At 52.9% G+C, this 25,384-nt stretch overlaps 1 protein-coding gene across 2 annotated transcripts; it reads left to right on the top strand.

Moving 5' to 3' along the window:
• Positions 1 to 226: 226 nt before the first annotated feature.
• Positions 227 to 24,778, top strand: Syngr1 (synaptogyrin 1). Of its 2 annotated transcripts, none has more exons than XM_038341935.1 (4): positions 227 to 345; positions 19,315 to 19,552; positions 20,466 to 20,611; positions 24,371 to 24,778. In XM_038341935.1, exons 1-4 carry the CDS (start codon positions 247 to 249, stop codon positions 24,590 to 24,592), a joined length of 705 nt encoding a protein of 234 aa, XP_038197863.1. In that variant the 5' UTR covers positions 227 to 246; the 3' UTR covers positions 24,593 to 24,778. The 2 variants fall into 2 exon arrangements, with proteins under 2 accessions (XP_038197863.1, XP_038197864.1); XM_038341936.1 differs by lacking the exon at positions 24,371 to 24,778 and adding an exon at positions 21,797 to 22,525.
• Positions 24,779 to 25,384: the final 606 nt, after the last annotated feature.

Genomic DNA, 25,384 nt, shown 5'->3' with positions numbered 1-25,384 from the left:
CCCAGCGCCACCTTGCAGACAGAGATTATCCCGCTGGCGAGGAGCTGGCCGGGCACCAAGACCCCCCACAGCAGCACGCGCTCCCTGAGCGCGCGCTTCCGAGAGCCTCGCCTGCCCTGCACGAACGCCCCCTGGCGGGAGCCCCGGACCACACCAGCAGCGCGCAGGAGAGGGGGCGGGGGCGCCGCGCACGCGCACGGGTCGGCGGCGCGCGCCGAGCGGGGGGCGCCGCGCGGTGCAGCCACGATGGAAGGGGGTGCGTACGGAGCGGGCAAAGCCGGGGGCGCCTTCGACCCTTACACCCTGGTGCGGCAGCCACACACCATCCTGCGTGTCGTGTCTTGGGTAAGGACGTAGCAAGGCGGGTTGGGGCTCTGGGCGCCGGCAAGCGGCGCGACCTCACCTGGCCGGGCCGGCCCTGCCGGTGCGGCGGATCCCGGCCGCACGCTGCTTCCCCGGCCACCACCGCCGAGTTCCTCAGTCCTATCGCCGTGACCTCCAAGCTGTCGCTGCTTTGCGGCTAGCAGCGCGGCTCGCGCGCGTCCGTGGGGACAGAGCGCGAGTTCAAGGCCGCTTTTGGGGGGCGCGGATCAGGGCGTGGATCTTCTCGGTAGGGCGCACGCCGCACCTGCCGCTCGCGTTCGGGGCGAGGACCGCGAACCAGGTTTTGTTGCTCACCCCACACGCTGCAGAGCCCTGAGTGTGGTGCTGGATACCGGGGTTCCTCCAAGACCCGCATCTGCTAAGCCGCGTGACCTTGGGCAGGGAACCACCCAAGAAAAGATCGGGGAAACGAGGGATTCAGTTCCGAGCTTGGTGGGGAGCGTCACCTCTTCTGTCAGGCTTTAGTGTCTCGATTTATAGGGGTGGGAGGAGCCTCCTTGAGGCCCCCTTGGGCTCTGACATTTTGTGAATCGGTGGTACTCCCACCCCCAGCCGCAGCATACACCTGAGTGGCGCCTAGGTGTTGTCTGGAGGAAGGTCCCTTCCACGCAACGGAAAGCAGGGAGGGCGGTCTGTTCGCAACCTTCTGCCCACCTAATCGGTGCAGGACCCGCAGAGCTGAGTGGGGCTCAGCTCAGACCTGGGGGGTGGGGCAAAAACAGCTTGAAGGGAGAGGCTCTGGGGCTTTGCACCCGAGGGAGAGGAGGTCTGTGGGCTGTGGTGCCCTTTGGGGTTGGCTGGCTTCGTGGAGGATGGTTTTGCTACTGCAAGTCTGGGGCTCTCTCCTGAAGGGCTAAGACCGGAAGAACCTGGATTGGTGACACAGGTTAGGGACCCTTGGGTTGTGATTGAAGTCAGCTGTGACCTAGGCTTGCTGAGGTGCCCTTCTCTCCTGGTTTTCAGGGCCATATCAGGGTCTGATGGGTGCAATGGCTCGGGATTTATTCTGGTCTTAGAACATGTTTAAATGTCCTCCTTATGGGGAGCCTTGTTTCTGGCACTCTTTATGGCCGTGCAGCCCAGATATGTCCATGAGGATTTGTGACCCTGAATTTCTTTATTCTTGGCACTCTCCCCATGTTGCAGAAGTCCCTGCAGGCCCTAGGTAAAGTGGGAATCCTGGTCAGGTGGGTTGACTGTGTGCTGCTTCTTCTGACCTCTCTGGGGCACCTGGCTGGGAAGGGGGAGCACAAGCTTGGTGAGGGGGTGTGGGCGCTTCTTGTGCTTGGGTCATTTCTCCCCGCGATGGTTTCATTTAGCAAAGCTTTATCGAGTCTGCCAGGCCCGAAAGGAAGGCAGCATGACTCAGGCTCAGTCCTGATGCTCAGGGAGCCCACAGTCCCACTGGGGAGGGAGCCAGGGCAGGGTCTCCCTGCTGTGGAATTGGCGTGCTTCATGGAGTGATGTCGTGTTGGGTCTGGTGGGATGCAGAGGCCATACACTTGTATACACGGGGTAAAAGGATGACGTAGTGAGCAGGAGCGGGGAAATTTAACTAGATCTAGCACCTACTCAGTGATCCTGGAGAATGGCAGGCAAGCATTCGAATCCAAGTCTTGTTGCCAAAGGACTGGGTTTCTGCTGCAGGGGAGATTGCCAATCCTGTAGTTTCCAGGTTGTGAGTGATCAAGTCTAACTCCAGCCCAGAGATCTCCATGATCTCCCAGCCCTGCTCAGGCACCTGGATTCTAGGTGCTTCTTTACTTTTAGCAAAGGCATGTACTATAGGCTGGAGAAAAATGTTTTTAAAATCTAGATAAAAAGCTTTGATCCTGGGTGGCGGTGGCACTCACCTTTGATTGCGGCACTCTGGAGGCAGAGGCAGGTGGGTCTTTGAGTTCAAGGCCAGCCTAGTCTACAGTGTGAGTTCCAGGACAGCCAGGGCTGTTACACAGAGAAACACCCACCCCCTAAAAAAGAAAAGTGATGAGCAATGACCTCTACCTGTAATCTCAGTACTCCTGACTTAGAGGTAGGAGGATCAAGAGTTCAAGGCCAGCCTCAATTACGTAGCAAGTTAGAGTCAGTCTGGGCTATAGGAGATTGTCTAAAAATAAGATAAAGACCTTCCCCCCACCTGATCATTAAAGTAATACCTGCTGGTTATTGGAAAGCACACAAAATCGTGCATGGTGATTATAACATGGGATATATAATACCATTGACGTACACCTTTAGAAAGGATGAAGATGGGCCTGGGGGTGTGGTTAGTGGCATACCACTTGCCTAACAAGTGTTAAGGCCCTGGTCTCTAACCTTAGCCCAGAGGGGGGAGGGCGGGGAGAGAAAAAAGAAGAATGAGGGAGAGCGTAAACTTCACACCATGCCGTCTTGTTTCCATCCCACCTTATTCAGTCTGTGGTATGTAGAGACATCCTAACAAATTCTGGAGTGGGTCCCCAATGCCCTCAGCAGTCATGGCTGTTATAATTTAAAAACGTGGCGCGAGAAAAACGCCATGCGGCAGAGTTCACATGGAGGGTTTTTTATTTTTATTGGGGAAGGGAATGGGGAAACGGGGGAGGAGAGGGGAGAGACTGGTCTCTGGGGACAGGAGCAGTGGAAGAGAAGAGAGAGGCAGGGGGGGAAGAGAGAGAGGGAGTGAGAGACACAAGGAGGTGGGCAGAGCCCACCTTTTAAAAGGGAACATAGTGAATGTGCACCGGAGCTGCTCTTAGTGGCTGCAGCTGAGCATGCATCCTGCCAGAACCCCAAGGGCAGGCCAGTACTGATGCCTCAATACTAACAGTGGGGCCACCAATGCCCTCTCTTATCTGCTGTGGGGTCTGACAGCCCTAGACTAGACTTCTCCATGGAGTTAAGGGAGCCTGGGTTCTGGGTCTAAGGACATTGGTTTGTTCAGGTTTGCTGTAATTTTCCTGGCCTTAGCATAGCCCCAGATTCCCAGGCCTCTCAGTCCTGTACAAGCTGGGACCACTGGTACCCGGACTCCACCGCAGCCATGGTCCCAGCACACAGACTAGTGGGTTTGTAGAAGTTGTACTAGATCGTTTTTTTTTTTTTTTTCTGTTGTTTTTACAGAAGATGGCCTGAGACTCTTACTGTACAAACGTTGGGGCCTCACCCAATGTGGACCTTGAGTCCCTGGAGCCCCTTGACCCCAATGGGACAGAAAAAGCAGGGCTTCTCAGAACCCACTTGTCCCTTGACTGAAGCTGTCTCTACTGTTCCCAGTCACTCCTTCCCCCAGGCTGGGCAAGGCCAGACTGCGCCTGATGGGGATGGCCGGGTTGGGACATCGTCCAGGGCAACCGCAAGCTGTTGCCTCCATCTGCTTTTTAATCCTTCTCTCCCCCACCCCCACCCCATTCCTTTTTTTTAAAGGCAGGATCTTTTATAGCTCAGGCTGGCCTCAAACTTGGTCTGTAACCGAAAATTACCTTGAATTGATTCTCTGCCTCCACCTCCCTCTATGGCTAGGATTATAAGCTATGCGGCAACAATTGCTTTTATGCAAACCCTCTATCAACTAGGTCACATCTTTAGTCTGTTTAAATGTTTTTAAAGTTATTTATTTATTTTTTAGTTTCTAATTTTTTTGTTTTGTTTTTGTTTTTCTGAGACAAGGTTTCTCTATATAACATTCCTGGAGGTCCTGGAACTCGCTTTGTAGACCAGGCTGGCCTTGGACTCACAGAGAACCGCCTGCCTCTGACTCCCAAGTGCTGGGATTAAAGGCTTGTGCCACCATCGCGAGGCTAAGTTTAATTTTTTTGTGTCTATGTGTGTGCCCCTTTGTGAATGGGATTCGGAGGACAAAAAGGATTGTCTTATACGCCAGAATAGAGGCATTATGAACCTCCTAGGATGCTAGGAACTGAGTACTGGTCCTCTAAAGAGCAGCAAGTTGTCCTAACTGCAGAGCAGTCTCTCCAGCACCTTCCACTTTTTGTGGTCATTTTTCTTTCGAGACAGGGTTTTTCTGTATAGCCCTACCTGTCCTGGAACTTGCTTTGTAGACCAGGCTGTAGACCTTGAACTCAGAGATCCACCTGGACTAAAGGTATGTGCCACTACACCCAGATAGACTGATAGACTGATTTTTTTGAGGACTCAGGGAGAATTCAGTAAATATAGTGGGGCTCTCCCCCAACACACACACTTTTTTCCCCCCATGACAGGCTTTCTCTGTAGCTCTGTCTGTCCTAGAACTCACTTTGTAGCTAAGGCTGGCCTTAAGATCCTCCTGCCTCTGCTGGAATTCAAGGTGTGCATCTCCACACCTGGTTTCTTTTCCCCATTTTTTAGGTTAGCAGCAAGCTCAGCCAGGTGACTCTCTAGATCGAGGAACATCCGGGCTGCAGGGCTTCATGCTCCTTGCTCTCTCTGCAGATGTCTCCTGGAGGCCTGGCTTGCAGTTGCATCTGGGGGCAGGTGTCCTAGATGGAAGTATGTTGTCACGTAAAGTCGGCTTTCTCCCAGTGCCAGGCACACTCCAGTGTGTGTCAGGTCTAGGGTGTGGTGAGTTGTACACAGGAGCTAAGAGGTTGGGCCCCTGGGTTTCTGATGTGCATTTTGGTACTTTCCTTGGTGTGTGGACAGCTGGAGGCCTGAGGAGCCCGAGAGCCTGGGTTTTAGCCTCAGCAGCAAACCTCTTTCCTAGCCTCCATTTGTGGTTTAGGGTTGGAGAACCTGGAAGGTTTGTGGCAGTGGTGAGCTGGTGAGCTCTTCCTTGCTTATATCTTTCCTCCACATTATTATTACTATTGTTATTATTTTGTTTTTGTAGTCCTGGGCTTCATGCCTGCTAGACAAGTGCTTTAACACTCATTGTAGTTATTATACCTTCAGGCAACTATTTTTGAATTTTTTTTGTTTTGTTTTGGCTTTTCGAGACAGCTTTCTCTGTAGGTTTGGAGCCTGTCCTGGAACTAGCTCTTGTAGACCAGGCTGGCCCCAAACTCACAGAGATCCGCTTGCCTCTGCCTCCTGAGTGCTGGGATTAAAGGCGTGCGCCACCACCTCCTGGCTTTTTCTTTTCTCTTCTCTTCTTTCTTTTTTTCCTCTCTCTCTCTCTCTCTCTCTCTCTCTCTCTCTCTCTCTCTCTCTCTCTCTTTCTTTTTCTTAAGACAGGGTTTCTCTGTAGCCCTTGCTGTCCTGTAACTCACTCTGTAGACCAGGCTGGCCTCAAACTCAGAGATCCCCCTGCCTCTGCCTCCTGTGTGCTGGGATTCTGCCTCCTGTGTGCTGGGATTAAAGTTGCTGGCTAATTTTTAATTTTTTTAAGACTAATTTTTATTTATGCTTGTTTGTGTGTGCATGCCATGTAAGTGTGGGTGCTTACAGAGGCAGGAAGAAAGAATCAGATCTCCTGGCCTTCTTATGTGAGTGCTGGGAACTGAACTCAGGCCTTCTGGAAGGGCAATGAGAGTACTTCACCACTGACCTGTCCTTCCTGCCCCAATTCTTCACTTTTTAGTTTGAGACAGGGTCTTTTGTTTGCTTTTTGTTGTTGTTGTTGTTTTGTTTTGTTTTGTTTCTTGTTTTTTGAGACAGAATTTCTCTGTCCTGGAACTAGCTCTTGTAGACCAGGTTGGCCTCGAACTCACAGAGATAGATCTGTCTGCCTCTGTCTCCCTAGTGCTGGGATTAAAGGCGTGTGCTACCACCGCCGGGCTGTTTTTTTTTTTTTTTTTTTTTTTTTTTGAGACAGGATTTCTTTGTGTAGCTCTGACTGGTCAAAGGTGTGCACCCCCGCTGCCCAATTTGAGACAGGGTCTTGATGTTTAGCCCAGGATGTCCTGGAACTTCTCGCCGTCTCCCAATGAGATTAGAGGTGTGCAGTCCCCACTTCAGATGGCAGTAACTGGGGCTGCTGGGATAGGTGAGCCAGTCCTCAGACCAAGAGGAGCAAAGCTGAGCATGGGGGGTAAAGGCCAGGAGGACAGAGAGGAGAAGCCCGTAGGGAGGAAAGAAGAGGCAGATATTGTACAAGGTAGTTGGAGAAGCCAGGCTTGGAAGCCAGACCTGAAAAACCTGCTGTCCCAGTGGGAGAGAAGCAGGGCACAGGGCAAGTCTTCAGTGGCTGTGGCTAGAGCAAGATGTTCCTTAAGCCTCAGTTTCCCCATTCATTAAATAGGAAAGACAGTGACTTGGATTTTATTTATTTTATTTTATGTGTATGAGTGTCTTGTCTCTGTGGATGTTTATCCACCACCTGTTTGCCTGGTGTCTTGGGGGGTCAGAAGGACTGGATTCAGATCCCTTGCACCCTTGTATAAGCCGGATGTGGCAGCATGGGCCTGTAACCCTAGCACTGGGTATGGGCAGACATAGGCAGGTCCCTGGAACTCTGCCAGCCTAGTAAGCTCACCGAGAGACCCTGCCTCAAAAAATTAGATAACAACAGAGGAGGGTACCCTGTGCTGACCTTCGGCCTCCACATATGTGCACGCACACACTGCAGCAGAGGGAGGCTCCTGGCGCACATGTGTGAACAGAGCAGTGTGTCTCTGGAGCTTGGCAGGCTGGTCATACCTCCTTATTTCTGGGGGAGCTTCCTTTCCAGGCATGGAGTTTGGCTCATCTCCTCTGAGGAGGCAGGTACAGGGGAAGTGACTTGGGGGAAGAGATAACTCTTTGGCTGCTACAGTCTCAAGCTGTCAGCCCAGGCTTGGGGGAAGAGTAGCTCTTTGGCTGGTACAGCCCCCAGCTGTCAGCCCAGAACCGTGAAGGACCCCACAAGCCAGATTGCTGAGGTAGCCCACAGTCACAGAGCAGATGGGCATGGACTGTTTCTGTCTCTCCTGAAGTCCTAACCCCTGACCTCCTCATGTAAATTCTCTGTAACCTGGTCTACCTGAGCCCTTGTACCCTGAAGCCACTCATTCTCTTCTTCCCACCTTCCCTTTGTCAGGCCTGAGGTGAGCAGGTTCAGGGTCCTTCTGTCCCTGAAGCCTCTTGGACTTGAAGGCCTTCCTCCAGCTTGGGCTGCCCAGCAGCCCTGAGATCTCCCTTCCCTTCTGACACACCAGGGCCAGCGTGGTTCCCCTGGCCTCACACCCCTTCCCTGGCTGCAGCTCTTCGGTTCTGGTCACTGTGCCCACCTCTCTCCCCCCTCTCTCTTTTTTCACACCTAGGCCTGCCCTCCTCCATGTCTTGTCCTCATCTGACACAGCCACAGCCACAGCCACACCCTAGGCTGTGTGCATCCTCATCCCATGTCCAGTTGTCCTCAGCCCTCTTGTCTGTCCCCTCACCTGAGCCCTGTGATCTTGTACCTGAACCTCTGAGCCACTGACCCTCCTCATGCCTGGCCTTCACCCCCCCGACTCTCTTGTCCCTGCACCTTGTCCCCTCTCTGGCACTTCTGCATGATTGCACTTACCTGCCACCGCTGGGTTAAATCCAGTCCTGCTCTCCATCTCTGCCCTGGGCCAGTTCCCTGTTTGGTGGCTCAGCCTCCTGGATGTTGGCCCTCTTGCATGCTCAAGTTCATGTCTGCATCTGGAGCTTCCCCCCATTCTCCTCTTGCCTCTCCACCTTTAGGTTCCCCTGTCTGCTCCTGGCCTTTCCCCCTCTTCAGCCACTCCCTCCCCATTTCCCTGGTCTCTTGGGGGGCTGAGAGGGCTCAGTCTAGAATGGCATTCAGCAGGCTCCCTCCCTCCCTCCCACCTCCCTCTAGTCGGGCTTCATCTGTGACCTTCACATTGCCAAATCCCGTGGCTGATCCTTATAAATGGATCTCCATGGTTCCCGGCTGGCAGCAAGGTCCTCTGTGCGCCCTTCCCCTGAGTCCAAATGCATAGAATGGGGGCAGTCTGGCCTTTGACTTCACCTGTACTCTGTGTTTTGCCTGCTTTAGGCAATGAAGGCTTCCGCAGTAATGCGAGAAATATGGCCCAGAATCTAGTTAAAATATGGTGTTGAGCCGGGCGATGGTGGCGCATGCCTTTAATCCCAGCACTCGGGAGGCAGAGGCAGGCGGATCTCTGAGTTCGAGGCCAGCCTGGTCTACAAGAGCTAGTTCCAGGACAGGCTCTAAAGCCACAGAGAAACCCTGTCTCGAAAAACAAAAAAACAACAACAACAAAAAAAAAACCATAAAAATATGGTGTTGAGTGTGGAGAATCAGGAGGAAGTGCATACCCTTTGAGACTTTGGACAGGAAGGTGACACTAGAGTTAGCAGGATAAGAACCAACCAGCCAGAAGGAGCTGATGGCATAGACTAGGGGGCATAATAGAACCGAGTTGGGCTGTAAGCCTTGGGGACAGGGAATCTGTCAGACCCCCAGTACTGGGGTGATGGCTGACTTCTTGGGAGGACTCCGAACTGTAGGTGTGTGTGGTGGAACCTGTCCTACTCTGCCCCCTTGTTTTATCAGAACTGTCATCTCCCCGAGAAGCATTCCTGGGTTCCCCAGCTCGCTCTCTCCTCATTGCCCTTGTCCACTGGGCAGATAGTTGAGAATTGGCAAGGCTGCAACCTCTTCTACGATGATTGTCTCCAAAGGGGAGCCAGGCTAGGAGAAGTGGCGGTGTCAGCCTGGGGCTGGCATCATCTGGCAAGGCAAGAGGCAGCACCTGAGTGGTGAACTCTGTCCCCACTAGCTGAGGAACTCCAGAGCCTCGGTTGTCCCATCTCTGAAGTGAATTCACCAGTGCCACCTTGCTGGGTGGACTGGGTGCTTGGGTTCAGCAGTAATAGGGTCAGACAATATGGACATTCTCCACTTCTTCCTTCCAAAAGGGGCAGAGATGGCAGTGATGGAGGAGCCCTGTCCAATCAAGGGAGCCAGCCCTCTGGGTCTCAGTTTCCCCTTTCTTGGTGAGGCTTTCAAGCCCTCTGTTTTCATAGCCTCAGGAGGGGGTTTGTTGGTTTGCATCTCCGCATTCAGTGAGACATGGTTCCTGTGCCCTGCCCAGCCAGCTCACCCCCACTACTGAGACCACGTGAGAACAGCCTTTGGGAAGATTACCACCTAATCCCCAGTGGCTGCCAGGAGGAGAGGCCCAGGCTCTCTAGGCAGATGAGCCGCCGCTGGGCGCTGTCACGCGTCCCTATGCTGGCTTCTCTGCTTCCCTCACATGATCTTGTGGGCTGTGAACTTGTCTGTAGTGGGGCCTTTGGCAGCCTGACTCATCTCAGCATGGTTGCCTGTCCCGGGGCCCAATGGGGCAGGTTTGGGGCTGGGGAGGGGACTGCAGCCCAGATGCTGGCCGGAAGCCAGGCCCGGCTCACAGTCAGTTTTGGGCGTGAGTACCTTGTGTTCAGGGGTGTGCGCGTGGTACACTACTGGCCAGGGGTACCGAGTTCTCTCCTGGATCTCTGCACTGCCTGTGCCTGTCACACTGGCTCCTGCTCCCCTCCAGGCCTCTCTTGACCTTCCTGCTGGGCTTGGGGAGACTGAACCCAGCTATTGCGCTATAGGGAACGACTTACGTAATGATGCAACTAAGGGAGCTGATTGGAAGCTGCCCTGGATCTGAGAGTCCTGAGGGCTTCCTGGGGCCGTGTGGTTCCTGTGGAGGTTCAGATGCTGCAGAGCTGGCCTCCTTGGGAAGATCTGGGGAAAGATCCAAGGGCCAGCCAAGGACGAAGGCTTTGAGGTTTCATAGCCTCAGGAGGGCGAAGTTGATAAAAGCCGGAGGAAGTGGGTAAGGGAAGGGTGAGTTCATTTCCTGAGTAAGTGTCAGTTTAGCTCGAGAATAACTAGCATTCCCCTGACTTAGGTTTAATGAAAGCATCTGGTGTGGCTGCTGTCATTGCCTGAAGATCTGTGGAGGTGGCCTGGGTCCAAGCTGGCAACACAGAGTGTTACAGAATTTTGTGGGGAAGCCGAGGTAACAGGGCCAGGTGGCCAGATTGGTGAGGGTTGAGGTCTGGCCCAGGTCTGGAGTCTGGTAGGTAGATGGGACCCTGTGAATGAGTGGTGGGAGGGGTCTTTGAAGAGGAGGCTAGGGGCGAGACCTTTGCTTGCCTCATAATTGTGCTGGGGGATGAAGAGGGTATTTGGGGTTCATGATATCTGCCTAGCTGTTTTCTGGGACTTAGGACTCAATTAGAGAAGGCCTTGAGGTGGTGAGCAGGCTATCTGGCTGCCTGCACCTATGGAGGGCAACGGGGACCAAGCAGGCTCCTCCCAACCACCCGATTTAGGAATCAATGTCTGTGCAGGGCCAGAGGAAGGTATTGTTGGGAGCTTAACAGGCCGGGGTGTTTAACGGATGTTATCTGCAGCTTAGCTGGGTAAACCTGACATTCATCTACAGACCTTTGCAGACTAGTGTGGTGGCACATGCCTGTAGTTCCAGTATGCAGAATGTTGAGTCATCAGGGGACTGTTGAGAGTTCAAGGCCAGACGGGGCTACTTAAGCAAGTACCAGACTAACTAAGACTCTCTCTCACAAAAGAAAAAAGAAGGGGCTGGAGAAATTATCAGTGGTTAAAAGTACTTGCTGGGAAGCCGGGCGGTGGTGGCGCACGCCTTTAATCCCAGCACTCGGGAGGCAGAGGCAGGCGGATCTCTGTGAGTTCGAGACCAGCCTGGTCTACAAGAGCTAGTTCCAGGACAGGCTCCAAAGCCACAGAGAAACCCTGTCTCGAAAAACCAAAAAAAAAAAAAAAAAAGTACTTGCTGGGGGCTGGAGAGATGGCTCAGAGGTTAAGAGCACTGGCTGCTCTTCCTGAGGTCCTTCTTTTTTTTTTTTTTTTTTTTTTTGGTTTTTCGAGACAGGGTTTCCCTGTAGTTTCTAGAGCCTGTCCTGGAACTAGCTCTTGTAGACCAGGCTGGCCTCGAACTCAGAGATCCGCCTGCCTCTGCCTCCCGAGTGCTGGGATTAAAGGCGTGCGCCACCACTGCCCGGCTCTTCCTGAGGTCCTGAGTTCAGTTCCCAGCACCCACGTGGCAGCTCACAACTGTCTTTAATTCCAGTCCCAGGGGCTCTGACACCTCATACAAACAAACACACAGGCCAAACACCAATGCACATAAAATAAATTAATTTAAAAGCATAATAAAAAAATAGATCTTTAAAAAAAAGAGTACTTGCTCTTTTGGAGAACCCAACCCAGTTCAGTTCCCAGCACTCGTGTTAGGTGGCTCCCAGCTGTCTGTAACTCCAGCTTCAGGTGATCTGATATCATCTTTTGGCTGTTTGCGCACCCACACACACGTGACATATACCAACACAAATAAAAATAAATCTAAACATAAGGATGGAATGATTTATTTGAGAAACAAGCAGAGAGAAAAGTAAAACACCTCACCTTTAACAGCTAGGACTTCAGGAGTTGCTGGCGCCCCTGCTGGCTGAGGGACGGGTTGAGAAGGGGAGGTGTTCTTAGAGTCCTGCAGTTGGCTCTGGCACAGGCCTCCTGGCTGTCTTCTCTAAGAATACTGACCATTTGGTCCCTCGGGAATTGGGCAGGTTACTCAGGGCTGTCTATCATGGTGGCCTGGAACTGCGGTCCGGAATTTGCCTCCCTTTGGGAGCAGCTGTAAGTTGGGTGCTGGCTCTATCCTGGAGTGCTCTGCAGGGACAGGCTGGGTCAGAGGCCATGCCCCACCTTCTGGTGAACCTCAACTTCCCTGTTGGGTAGCAGCTACTTTATTGAGATATATGGGTCTCAATGAAGACTAATGATCAAATCTGTGAGGTACTTTCTTTGGCTCTGACCCTCTGGAATTATAGGCTGGCACAGGGTCTCATGGGGAGACAGACAGTAAACATCCCAACCCCTGAGATCAGTGTGGGGAGAGTCACTGAGGAGGTGTCCAGAAGGTTGCTGCAGTCGCCACATCTTCAGAGGGTCTCCAAAAGTGAGAAGGCGTTGCCTCGTTCCGTTAGGTGAAAAAAGGAAGGAAGTGGTGTTTGGAGTGGGAGCTGCATGTGCAGAATTTTGCAGCACCCTGCAGCTGTGCATTCTTCCCTTCCAGATGACTGACAGGGCGCAGAGGTCAAGGGTCCCAGAGGCTCAGGGCTTCTGGGGTATTGGATGCTCTGCATCTCTGAATTTAGCAGCCCAGTATCCTGAAATTCTCTAATCTGGTTTTTCTTCTTGCTTCTGAGTTGGCTGTGGGTCTCCACCAAGCACCATCTGGACTCTGTTTCTAAAGACAGGATGGATGGATTCAGAAGCGGGCGGAACCCATGGCAGAGGCATGCTGTTTACCTGGCCATTTCTTTTCTATTTTCTGACTGTATTCTGGAGTGTCCGCCACAGCACACAGCTTTAGATTTCTCTTTCCACTGTGTGACTCCTGGGATAGAACTCAGGACTCCAGACTTCGACAACATGGTCCTTTTTAGACCTGCTGAGCCACCTCACCATCCCTTCCTCACCATTTTCTACAGCTAGTTGGACAGAAGGAGGTTCATTCTGAACCTGCCACAGTCAGGCAGCCCCCTTGGGTCCTAGCCTCCTCTGGGTCCTCTGCTGGTTTTTGGCCCCTGGTTCTGCCCGTGAGAACTGTTTCCCCTTTCCCGCAGCACAGCCAGCTACCACAATGTATTTTCCCATATCCTGGCTTCCACTGGATCCATATAGAGTTTCCGTCTGGATTAGTTTCCGGTTCTCTGGTGTCTGCTTACGCTATGTGTTCCCTGCGGTCTCTACAGATCTGGCTTTAACAAGCTACCCAGGGAGGCTACCTGGCACAGGGCACCAGCTCTGGATTCAGAGAGTCTGGCATGCCAGTGCTGCCTCCACTGCAGCCTGGGTGACCTGCGAGTCCCCAGGACAGTGCTAAGATAGGAATGAGTATGTCAGTCTGGTGGGTCTGAGCATACCTCAGAACACGCTGTACGCCCTTCTCTCCACATCTGAGAGGCCGGGCGGCGACACCTGAGGCCCTGTGCCCTGCTCTGGGGCTTCCCACTCAGATGAGAAATTAGATCATTGCTGCAGGTGAGACTGAGAAAATCCTGTAGGTGGCTCTGGAGACCTTCCGAGGCCGTAGGTCCTTGAAGAAAGTCTGTCCATCCATAGGCCTGGGCCTGCAGGGTGTAGGGTGTGTTCAGGTGCACCTCTGTCTGTTTGTCAGGTCCACCCTTGAGTTCGGTATTCTTCACTGTGTGGGACCTGAGCAGGTCTGCAGGCTGCATCACCCCTGCAGTCCGAGCTCTCCCGGTTTGCTCCCTGCAGTCTCTCTCCGAACTGACCAGCTGGTTCTTTGCAAACCTAGGTCAGATCAGGTCAGTTACTGCTTCTGAGTCCACCCTGACCCCAGGGGACCAGCCTTTGCTTACCTTGGTGACCTTAATTCCCAGATGTCTTCCTCTGGCTCTGTGTCACTTCCCTTACCTTCCTCTTAACACAATGAGTTTGTTTGCACCCTAGGGACTTTGTGCATGTAGCTCCTCCCTGAGCCATCATTTTTGAGATACCAATTGGGGGGGGGGTGTCTTTGCTGCTGCCTGACTCAGTGGTCACTTCATCAGCCACCCTGGCTGTCTCCTCTTACACTAGTTAATGCTTCTTCATGGTACGTTTCAGAACTTACATGCATATCTGTCCCCTTCGGTGTGAACTGGGACCTTGGCTGCCTTGTAGTTTTGGTGTAGGTCACATATGAGGTGCTCAGGAGTTGCTGTTACGTCTAGAAAGAGGCCTCCCGGGCCCCACCCCGACGCAGGGCCCTGTGTGTGTGACAGCTCCCCGAATAGTGCACCCCTGTGATGTGTGTGCTTTCCCCGCACCTGTCACAGAGGCCACCATTAAGTTTGGGGTCGGACCTGTGGTAGGAACAGTCTCCAAGGAAGAAGACCTAGAAAGGGGCCTGGGACAGGGGAAGGAAGGGAAGCACTTAGCTGAGGGGGAGCAGAGCCCCCAGAAGCGAATGGGGCTGGTGCCTAGTTGGCCTCTATATCTAGATACTTAGGATGTATCCAGATGGTAGAGAAGAACCCCAAAAGTGATTTTTCCAACTTCCAATCTTCCATCTTCCCATGGGGACACATCAGAAGGAGCAGGACCAATGGGAAGGGATCTGTGAGTCAGGCATTGTCACCCAGCTCCTTCAGATCCCGTACTTATTGCACCTGAAGACAGTGGACACCCCACAGTCCGTCAGGTCTGTACCCCACTGGTCACTGCTACTCTCCCTCCCATTCCCCCACCGTATTCTCGGTCCACCTCCAGCCTCTGCTTCCATTCCCCTGCCCGGATTAGGTGTGCCGATCCATGCAGGGCTGGCTCTTTCTCAGTCCATCTCAAAGGGCCTGGCTGCAGAGCTCTGCCCTGACCACTGATGCATCCTCTTGACTTTTCAGGATCTGCCATCACCCTAAAAAATCCATTCCTCTTGTTACACATCAGTCCAACATGCTATAGACACTCACTGGGTGGTCTTCCATGGGCCTGGCATGCATGGCCTTCATTCCTCAGAGTATATCGGGAACCCTGGGCTGTTGTTATTTCCTAGACCCAAGGTCAGGCAGAGATTCTCTGAATGTACCCCAAGGGTCACTCCACACAGGAAGGTCCTAGTGTCCTCAGTGTCCCTTACTGCAAAGTTTCAGGCACCAGGAAGCTTACAATTTGTGGTGAGTGCTTGACCAGAGCTGGAACCTGCTACTGTTGTGGGGTCACAGGCCGCCCCGCCCCGTTCCTGTTTTCGAGGGTGTTTTGATCTTGCTCCTCACCCTCCTGGGGACACGTGTCTCCAACACCCTTTTCCTGGCCTCTCCAAGGACCCCCTTCTTGATTCCCCTTAGAGACCCAGTCTTAATGGTTCCTCTTCAGCTTTCCCCAAGGCCCAGATTTCCGCTTGCCTGCTTCCCCTCCCAGCCTTTGGGGAGCCCATTTTCCGTGCTGTTGACAAGTGGGGCTCACTCTTGTTCTCAGCTCCTGCTGCAGCAGCCTATTTTCAGGCCACAGGAAGCATGCATCTCTCAGGCAGTGTTGCTCGAGAGAGGCCCCTGGTGTTCCTTTTTTGCCCAAAGCCTCCAGGGAAAGGAAGCAACCTGAAAGGGCCTCTTTCTTAATCCTGGGAGGTATGCCCTGCTCTGGGTACTGGTGTGCAAACCTCCCCGAGAGGAGAGGTTGGTGTTATGTTTTTTTAAGTGCCTGGATGTTAAGTGCCTGACCTACCAATGAACTACATCCCCTGTGTGTATATGTGTGTGTGTGTGTGTGTGTGTGTGACTCTGTGCACCCGCAGAACCAGTGAACTACATCCCCTGTGTATATATGTGTGTGCGTGAGTGTGACTCTGTGCATCTAAGGAAGACAAAAGACAGCTTTGCCGAGTTATTTCTCTCCTTCCACTTTTGTGTGGGTCCCAGGAATTGAACTCAGCTCACCAAGCTTGTGCTACAAGTGCTTTTATCCACTGAGCCTTCTCACTAGATGATAATTTTTCTAGAAGCCCATTGTCTGGGGCTGCACCTAGCAAGCTCCAGATTTGAATGGAGCAGGCCTGTCTGACCCCAGGGTCTGATATCTCTCTAATCAAGAGACTTTTATATTCTGTGTGTTTGGTGGCATCTGGGGATATGCAGGACCCGGCCATTTGCTGCTAACAGCCTTGGATGGTCCAGACCCAGATGGCGGTACCTAGGGACTGAATAGCAGTTGGTCCAGGCAACTGTCCCTTAGAGCCTGCCCCCAACAGTGTCTTTGAAACCCTGGCTTAGGCCCGCTCCTCCTCCTGTTCCCCCAGCACCAACCTGGACTCAGTCTTCCTGCCTTAGCTATTGTATTGTTGTTGTAGGTTACACCAAAGCTGCCTGCTAGCCTGTCCATCCCTCAACCCCTGGTCCCCTGGGTCCCTGGCAGCCCTCGCTTCCTACAGGTCCTCCCCCTGAGGTTGGAATAAGTCTGGGCACTAGAGTATAGAGTGCCACTTCTGAGTCTCAGTTTCCTTATCTGTTAGCAAGCCAGTCTAAATCACCTTCTGGGATTCATGGGCACTCAGAAGGCAGAGACTGGTGGATCTTTGTGAGTTCAAGGCCAGCCAGGGCTACACAGAAACATTATCTTGAAAAAAAAATCCAGGACCTCATGCATGCAGAGCACACACCTGTCACTGCACGCTGCTGCCCCAAGTCCTTCATTGCTTAGCTCAGTACTTTGTTCCTTTTTTTTCCTTTTTCTTTTTTTTTTTTGGGGGGGGGGGAACAAATCAGAATCCACCCTATGAAGGGCTGTGGTTTCTGTTTTCATTCTTCCTTCAACATACATTTAGGCCATAATCTTCTCAGGAAAAACCTGCATAAATCCTGAGCGCAGCTTTGTCTGTCTTCTTCTGTATATGGCTGTGGTCTGCACCCTTTCGTGTTTTGTAAAGTGTGGCCACTTAATAGAGATTCATATAATAAAAAGTTCAAACACCTCAGTGTGCTGAGGCCTGGAGGGTGTCATGAGGCAGCAGATGAATGGGACCACTGTTGTCTGGTGGTAGACATGCAAGAAAACAGTGTGAACGGTTCTTGGCTCTTCCCCTATTCCGCAATGTCTCTGCCGTACTACCCCTCCTGGGTGTGTCCACTGTGGCAGAGAGCATGCCTGGCTGATACGGAAGGATAGTTTTTTGTACCCACATGGAGGCTCACAACCATCTGTGAATCCATTCCTGGGGGGAGTCGGATGCCCTCTTGTGGCCTCCATGAGCACTGCACATGTGTACAGACCAAACATCCATGCACATAAAATACATTTTTAAATAAACGGAAAGTAGGGGCTGAGGAGATGACTCACTTGGTAAGTTCTTGCTATGTAGGCACGAGGACCCAAGTTCAGGCCTTCATAGTCATCTAAAAGCTGGTGCAGTGGCCTGAGCCTGTAATAGCAGTGCTGGACGAGTAGAGATGGTAAGATCTCTGGGGCTTACTGGCCAGATGGTCTAGCTAAATCAGTGAGCTCCAAGTTTAGTAAGAGATCTTGGTTTTTTTTTAAATATTTATTTACTTATTAATCATACAATATTCTGTCTGTGTGTATGTCTGCAGGCCAGAAGAGGGCACTAGACCTCATTACAGATGGTTGTGAGCCACCATGTGGTTGCTGGGAATTGAACTCAGGACTTTTGGAAGAGCAGGCAATGCTCTTAACCTCTGAGCCATCTCTCCAGCCCCCCCCCCCCTTTTTCGAAACAGGGTTTCTCTGTAGCTTTGGAGCCTATCTTGGAACTAGCTCTTGTAGACCAGACTAGCCTCGAACTCACAGAGATTCGCCTGCCTCTGCCTCCCGAGTGCTGGGATTAAAGGTGTGCACCACCACCGCCCAGCTCAAGATCTTGTTTCTAAAAGTAAGGTGGAGAGTAGCAGAAGAAGCCCCCAGACATTGACTTCTAGCCTCCACATACACGTGTACAGTTGTCTACATTTGCTGATGATATTGATATATCAGTTAGCCATTGCTACATAATACATTGCCCCCAAATGTATTGCTTAAAACAGAAGTCACAGGTTACCTCAGTTTCCGTGGGTCAGGCCTCTACTAAGGTGGGTGCTATTGCCTTAGGTCTCTCACGGGCTAAAGCCATGCTGTCAGCCAGGGCTGTGGTCTCATTGGCTCTCCTGTGGACGTGTCAGTTTCGAGTTCACAAGCGTGTGCTCTGGGTTTCAGCCCACCCCCACTCCATGGGCTGCTGATGGAGAGGGCTTCAGCTCCCTTCAGGCCATCAGCTAGAGACTTTCCTCCGCCCCTTGTCACAGCAGCTGCCCTCCAGTAGAGCAGGCAGGGACAGGAGGCCAGAGAGTGGGAGCCAGAGGCAAAATCTCATTGCTTAAATTATCCTTTTGTAACTTCAGACTTATATAATGTACTTTGATCATTTCCCCCCAGTCATTCTTTCTTCTCTCTCCTGCCAAACCCCTTTTCCCAGCAAGCTCTAGCAGTCATGCCTTTGATTTTTCCTGTTTTATTTATGTGTGTGCATTTGTGTCTGTGTATGCCACGTGAGTGCAGTGCCCACAGAGGCCTGTAGAGGGCACCAGATCCCCTGGAGCTGGAATTACAGATGGTTATGAGCCACCGGAAATGGGTACTGGGAACAGAACCTGGGTCCTCTGGAAGAGTAGCAAGCACTCTTACCGAGCCGCTCTCCAGCCCTGTGTCTTTGCATTAAGGTTGCTGGTATGAGCACAGTAGGGCCTTATTTACCTGGCAACGGCAGTTCACCAGTATTACACCAAGAGGAAGATGGCTGTCCTTCCCCTAGCAACCACCTGTAGCTACAGGGTTTCTCTGTCCTTCAATTTGTTTTGTAGACCAGGCTGGCTTTGAACTTGGAGATCTACGTGTTTCTCCCTCCCAAGTGCTGGAATTAAAGGCGTGTGCCACCGCCGCCTTCCCAGCTCTGAGACACCTTGTAACCACATTTTGTCTACCAGGTCTAGTCACCATGAGGTGTGACCTGCAGGAGGCAGGGTCACTGTGGCCTGAGCTAGCTGCTAGTCCAGCTGAAGTGATCCAGTTTGTTAAGACCATGAGTGTAAGACCATGAGTGAGGTGGCTCATGGGACGCATCTGGCAGGATGGCTACCGCTATGAGCTTTTGACTTCTCACTTTGTTCACCTGGGGTAGGACCAGGACTCGTGGCCCGAGACACCAGACTAGAGCAGCCCTACCTAGGCTGTTCAAAGAGGGACACGATACTGGGCTGGGTGGGTGCTAGGAACTGTAGAAACTGACCTGGAGGATGGGAGATTGGCGGGGACCCCTGGGGACCCTTGGTGTCAGGAGGTAAGAGGGACTGCATGAGCAGTCAGAGGCCCTTAAGCTCTGTAGCAGTGTTAGGAAGTGGTTGATGCTGCCTGTGCTGTGTGACCTCAGCAAGTCGCCTTCCTTCTCTGGGCCCCCTGTTTAAATACCTACCTGTCTCGCATTTGCAGCGAATCAGGCTGCAGCTGACAGGGTGGAGGAGCCTGGCTGTGCTCACACTTGCTCTGCCCTGCAGGTTTTCTCCATTGTGGTCTTTGGCTCCATCGTGAATGAGGGCTACCTCAACAGCTCGGAGGAGGAGGAGGAGTTCTGCATCTACAACCGGAACCCCAATGCCTGCAGCTACGGCGTGACCGTGGGCGTGCTGGCGTTCCTCACCTGCCTGCTCTACCTGGCTCTGGACGTGTACTTCCCACAGATCAGCAGTGTCAAGGATCGCAAGAAGGCTGTGCTGTCTGACATCGGTGTCTCGGGTGAGCCTTCTCGGGTGGTACCCCTTAATAACCTCCCATGGAGTGTAGGTAGTGAAGCCACAGACGAGAGGAGGGGCTCTGCTCTCAGTGCCCTTCAGCTCCCTTCCCTGGAGATCCTCGATCCCTCCTTTCCTTGGTCCTCAGCAGAACTACCTCCCTTTGCCAGTCTCCCACCCATGGGAATCCCAGAGTGAGCCTGGTAGGCACTTTGGGCAGGATCAGGAGACTGTGGGCCCTGCTTCCAAAGGAACTGGAGACCCTTTGACCTTCCAGAAAGACCTAGGACTAAGTGACAATTCCCTTGCTTCCATGGAGTTCCCAGAAGCTCCTTTCAGGGATAGGCTGGCACATGCCCAGGCTCTATCCTGGACAGCTCTGGGGAGACCCTGGGTACCCACAGAGGATCTTGATCTTCTATCCAGCCCACACACCTCAGCTTCAGGGGGGCTCCATTTGGGGGGCTTCTGGAAGCTGCACACGTGGGAAGTGGAGGTCCAGGCTGTAGGCTGTGCGGTCACTATTGTCCTTGTCCCAGTTGTCCCCTTTCCCCAGTTCTCCAGAAGTCTGAGTAGGGCTGCTGTATCCTGCTCCTTGCGTTGGCAGCTGGCCGTCTAGACCAGGCCAGGGATGTGGCAGGCGTTAAGAGAGGCCCCGGACTTGGCTGGCCACCCCCTCCCCATCGTCCTCTTGCTCCATGGTTTGCCCTGTGCATCTGCTTGCTTTGACCTGCCCTCTCTGTGCCCCCCACCCCAACTCCATCATTCCCAGTCTGCTCCTTCTCTCTGTTCCATCTCTTTGCTCATCATTTGGGGTTCGGGGAGCATGGGAGCATGCTCTTGACCTGTGTCCCTCCTGTTTTCTCCCCCTTCTCTGTGTGTGTCACTGACATCTGGCCTGACCCTGGACACTCCAGCCTTCTGGGCCTTCTTCTGGTTCGTGGGTTTCTGCTTCCTGGCCAACCAGTGGCAAGTCTCCAAGGTCCAGGACAACCCTCTGAACGAAGGGACGGATGCCGCCCGGGCCGCCATCGCCTTCTCTTTCTTCTCCATTTTCACTTGGGTGAGTATGGCGCCTATAGACTCCCCACTGGCCCCAGCCACACCCCAAGCTATGGCCTGTTGAATAGGTAGGCTGAGCTCTGTCTCCTGGTGGGAACCTCGCTCCAGCACCACCCACAGCCTCCCTGAGCAAGGCAGACCCTTGCCTTGTGTGGAGCAGCTTTCTTGGGGTTGTGACGTGAACTTCACCATGCAGCCCAGAGTGGTCCTAAACTCAAGGTCCTCCTGCCGTGGTCTCTGCACACAGGCAGTGCCCTTGCTGCCTCCCTTGTTTTCTTTGCTCATGTTGAGTCCTCATTCATGGGGACTCCCCACTTCAGAAGGTTCCTATTGACTCTGCTTTCCAAACAGGGAAACTGAGTCTCAGTCACTTATCAGTGTGTTTGTTCAAGTTGGTTTTTCAAGACAGGGTTTCTCTCTGTAGCCTTGGCTATCCTGAAACTCGCTCTACCACACCCAGCCTAAAAATAATATTCCTTAAAAAAGACAAAAACTGAGCTGAGCGGTGGTGGCACACACCTTTAATCCCGGCACTTAGGAGGCAGAAGCAGGTGGATCTCTGTGAGTTCAAGGTCAGCCTGGTCTACAGAGCTACAGGGCTTTTACACAGAGAAACCCTGTTTCCAAAACTAGAAATCTTGCTGGTGGGGGGGAATCATATCTAGGGGTCCTGGATGCTGCAACCTGTTCTTTGCAGGGCTAGCCCAAGATCTCAAGGACGCCATGGCACAGTAAGGCTAGCCCCTCTTTGCGTGGGTCTAGGTCTTGTCTATTTCCTCCTTCCCTAATCTCCCTCCTGTTGAGAGGTTGGGTCTCAGCAGCTCCCTCTTCCCTGTCCCCACTCTCCCTGGAGTGACCTTTTTTTAAGGACCCCAACACCTATTTTCTGGGGTATCCGCAACCCCCAGTTTTAGGAGCTAGAATTTTGTGGTTCCTGGAGACCAGCCATGGTAACCATAACTCTTGATGCCTTCAGGACTGGGCAGGATAGTCAAGGTGACCCCAGGGGATCTCATTTGGGAAGAAGGTATCTGGAGGAGAGTAGGCCTCTGGCTGAGATGGGCGGAGCTGACCGGAAGTTAGTGACTGGACCTGAAGGACTGGTTCTGCTGGCCACAGCTGGCCTTCCTGAGTCAGCTCTGCCCTTCCATCTCCTCAGCGGCCTCACCCCTGCTCTCTCCGGCAGAGCCTGACAGCAGCCCTGGCCGTCCGCAGACTCAAGGAGCTTACCTTCCAGGAGGACTACAACACACTGTTCCCCGCCTCAGCTCAGCCGTAGCCCCTGAAGGGCAGGGAGTCCAGGCCCCAGCAGGGCCAAGGTGCAGGAATGGCCCAGGCTGGAGACGGCTGACCGCTAGGACAGGAAAGACAGGATGAGGATAGCTGGAGCAGTCAGCCAAGACTCAGCACTGGCTCACTCATGCTGCATCGCTTCCTCGGTTTATTCTTTACGTTCACTCCTTCAGTAAACATTTATTGAGCAACTGTTTGGTGCCTGTGTGGATTAGACTGGTTTGGTCCCTGATCCCAGGAGCCTGTAGGCTGGGGAGGGAAAGATAGCTGACCTTCCACAAAGTGGGGTGGCCTCTTAGAGGGTCTGTAGTGCCTCCCTGGAAGGGTCTGAGCCTGGACAGCGTGATAACCTGTCTGCGACTGTGGTGTGAAAGGCCAGCATACTGTCCCCCTGGGTGACTTCCTGCAGAGGGTGGCCTGGAAAGTTGGAGGACCTTTGGCCCAGATCAGCTTTCCTGTGCTGTGTGACCGAGAGCAAATTCTTGCACCTCTCTGAATCTTGGTCAATTTTCCTAGCTTGACTGATAATGAATAAACTTCTTCAGGCATCTGAGCAGGCTGAACAAGTGCCCGCACAGGCCTTGGCACAGGGATGCTCAATAAATGTCAGTTCTGTCGTTCATTCATTTGTTCACCCATTTATTCATTCCTTGAGTTTATGCATCCCCATAAACTCTCCTCGGGAAGTGGGTCTTCTAGTGAAGACTTGTTCTGTCGAAAGACTTTGGCCTCTAGATCCTCCTCACTGCTTCCTCTGGGTCCCCAGAATCTGGACCGCACCCACCCAGGGCTTGTACTCTCTGCACGCTGTGAGGATGCAGTAGGTGCAAGCGGACTCCAGAGTATTGCTTCTGTCTTGCTGTCGCTGAATGCAGAGAGTGAGCCAGCAGGCATTGGCGGCATGCAAGTACAGACAGCCTGCTGCCCAGTGAGATATCACGTAGAGTGCAGGTCCCAGAGCGCTGAACAGAGTCCCTCAGTCTCTCTCTTATGATTGCTGGGCCAGGTCCTTCTCCCTTTGCACTGGGTGGCCAACATAGGCATTGACTCAGGGACAGGGGACTGGCCATAGACAGTCTCCAGTGTCTCTAGGGCAGTGGTTCTCAACCTTCCCAATGCTGTGACCCTTTAATACAGTTCCTTATATTAGGGTGTGACCCCCCCCCCAGCCATAGACCTATTTCATTGATACTTTATGACTGTGATTTTGCTAGTGTTATAAATTGTAATTTAAAGAGCTGACATGCGACCCCCAAAGGTTGAGAACCACTGGTCTAGCTGGCAGCCTCTCTCTCAAGGATTTGTGGAAGTCATCGCTCCAGCTTCCTGCCTCTGCAGGCATCACGAAGCCAGGGAGTCCAGGGAGAGCCTGGACTCCACACTTCTCTTCCTTTCCTGCCCTCTCACCACTGCCCCCAGAGCCCTGACAACGCCTCAGTCTGACACAGGCCCCACAGGCCAGGGCCTCTGGCTTTGGGGCTGAGTCTTGGCACTCCTCCTCTGTGCCTTCATCTTCCCAGCCATGACCCAGGAATGTGGGCCGGAAACGTCTAGGGAAGGCTTTCTCTGTGAATTGCAGAGCCAATTTGATGTGGTCCCTGTGGTCAGCATCCTGTCTTCTCTCTGCGTGCAGCTGCAGGCAGTCCTTTCCCGGACTCTGTGTGAGACAAACAGGGCCCAGCCTGTATCAAACAGTCAAGGTTCTGATGAGTCCTGTGGTTCTGAGATGTGTTTTACTGCTTCGTTCATTCCCCAGACTTGTCTGGCTGTGTGTTTCAGCTGGAATTAGCTTTAGTGGCAAGTGATTTCAATTCCAAATAATAATAATAATAATAATAATAATAATAATAATAATAATTTAAACAAATTTCAAATCTGGAGAGATAGTGTGAGGCTTGCGTAGTGGCTCTGGATGCCTTCAGTGATTAGACACATCCTTCGCTCTTATCCATCGTCCATCTTAGTGAGTTTTAGCAATTGGAAAAATCTGTTTACCGGGCATTAAACCTATCAGTGGGTCATGGGATATGGCTGTGCCCCATTGGCTAGAAGTTAACCACATGACTGTGCCTAGCTGCAAGAGAAGCAAAAATATGGCTTTTAGGGCAATGCGAAGAGTTCTGTTTTAGGAGGCTTTTTCTCCCATTTCACATAACACCCCTGAGAACACAGTTTGGGAGCAGGCTGTGGGCCTTTGGGCCATCATAACCCTCTGAGGATGAGTTGTCTTGGCTTGGGATACTTGGGGCAGTTGACTTCTGAGGTTCTTTATAGCTGGATGATGTGGTCCTGGGCCTCGGAAGGGATGGCTGTGTGAACAGTCCTTCCCCTTAGTCAGGCTTGGTGGTTTGAACATCTGTAACCATCTGTATCCTGTCAACTAACCTCTACTAACCCGATACTCTTGTCTGTCTCTCTCCTAACCATCCCTCCTACCTGTCCTCATCCCTGCCTGCCCCCATCCCAGGCGGGCCAAGCTGTGCTGGCCTTCCAGCGGTACCAGATTGGCGCCGACTCGGCCCTCTTCTCCCAGGACTACATGGATCCCAGCCAGGACTCCAGCATGCCTTATGCACCCTACGTGGAGCCCAGCGCTGGGCCGGACCCTGCTGGCATGGGTGGCACCTACCAGCATCCAGCCAACGCCTTCGATGCTGAGCCCCAGGGTTACCAGTCACAGGGCTACTGAGCCCCCATGATGGTGGTGACAGTGACCGCCTACCCTGCCCCTGCCCCTTCATCCTAGCTCCCCTTTCAAACACCCTCCTCCCTCCCAGGTGACCCTGCCTAGCACCTGCTCAGCCTCCAGGTGACTCCACTGAGGCCCAGTGCAGTGGGGTGGGTCGGGGGGAGCCAGGTGGGGTGTGTCTACATGTGTGTGCAAGTGTGTGCCCAGCAGGGGTCTAGAGGGTGGGGCCCTGGGGTTACAGTCATTCATTATGTCCTTGAGCATTTGCTGAGCACCTACTGTATGCCAGGCCTTGCTCAACTGGGGAGTGAGGGATGGGGGACAGTGGGCTGAGGAGGTGCAAGAAAGGCAAGACAGACAGATATGGGCAAGTTTAGCTGCAGGGGCTCAGTCACAGGGTGAGTATGGTCAATCACAGGATGGGGACCATCATCCCCAGAGTCCTTGGTATGGAACAGTCAGTCCTCCTGGAACTGCCAGGGCCATCTGCATTTTATAGTTGAGGGAACTGAGGTCTGAGAGGTCACAGTACTTTGTCCAAGGTCATTCAAGGAGCTGATGACAGGCTACCTCAAGGTAGGCTAGATACGGAGCTCCTGCCAGCCTTTCTCTATTCCTGCACCTAGGCTTTGCCACTCAGTGTTGCTCTAATTTGGGGGGGTGGGGGACACTTCAGGATCTGAGTCAGTGAGACACACGGTCTGCTGCAAACCAAGGGCCTCTTCTGCCTCAGTTACTTTCCTCCATTCAGGTTCTCTTCTCAGTCCTGGCCTTCTTTCTAGACGGCTCCCC

Source organism: Arvicola amphibius, chromosome 9 (assembly GCF_903992535.2).
Source record: "Arvicola amphibius chromosome 9, mArvAmp1.2, whole genome shotgun sequence".
NCBI lineage: Eukaryota > Metazoa > Chordata > Mammalia > Rodentia > Cricetidae > Arvicola > Arvicola amphibius.
The sequence above is the reverse complement of the archived record's forward strand: the minus strand, read 5'-3'. Positions and strand labels throughout refer to the sequence as shown.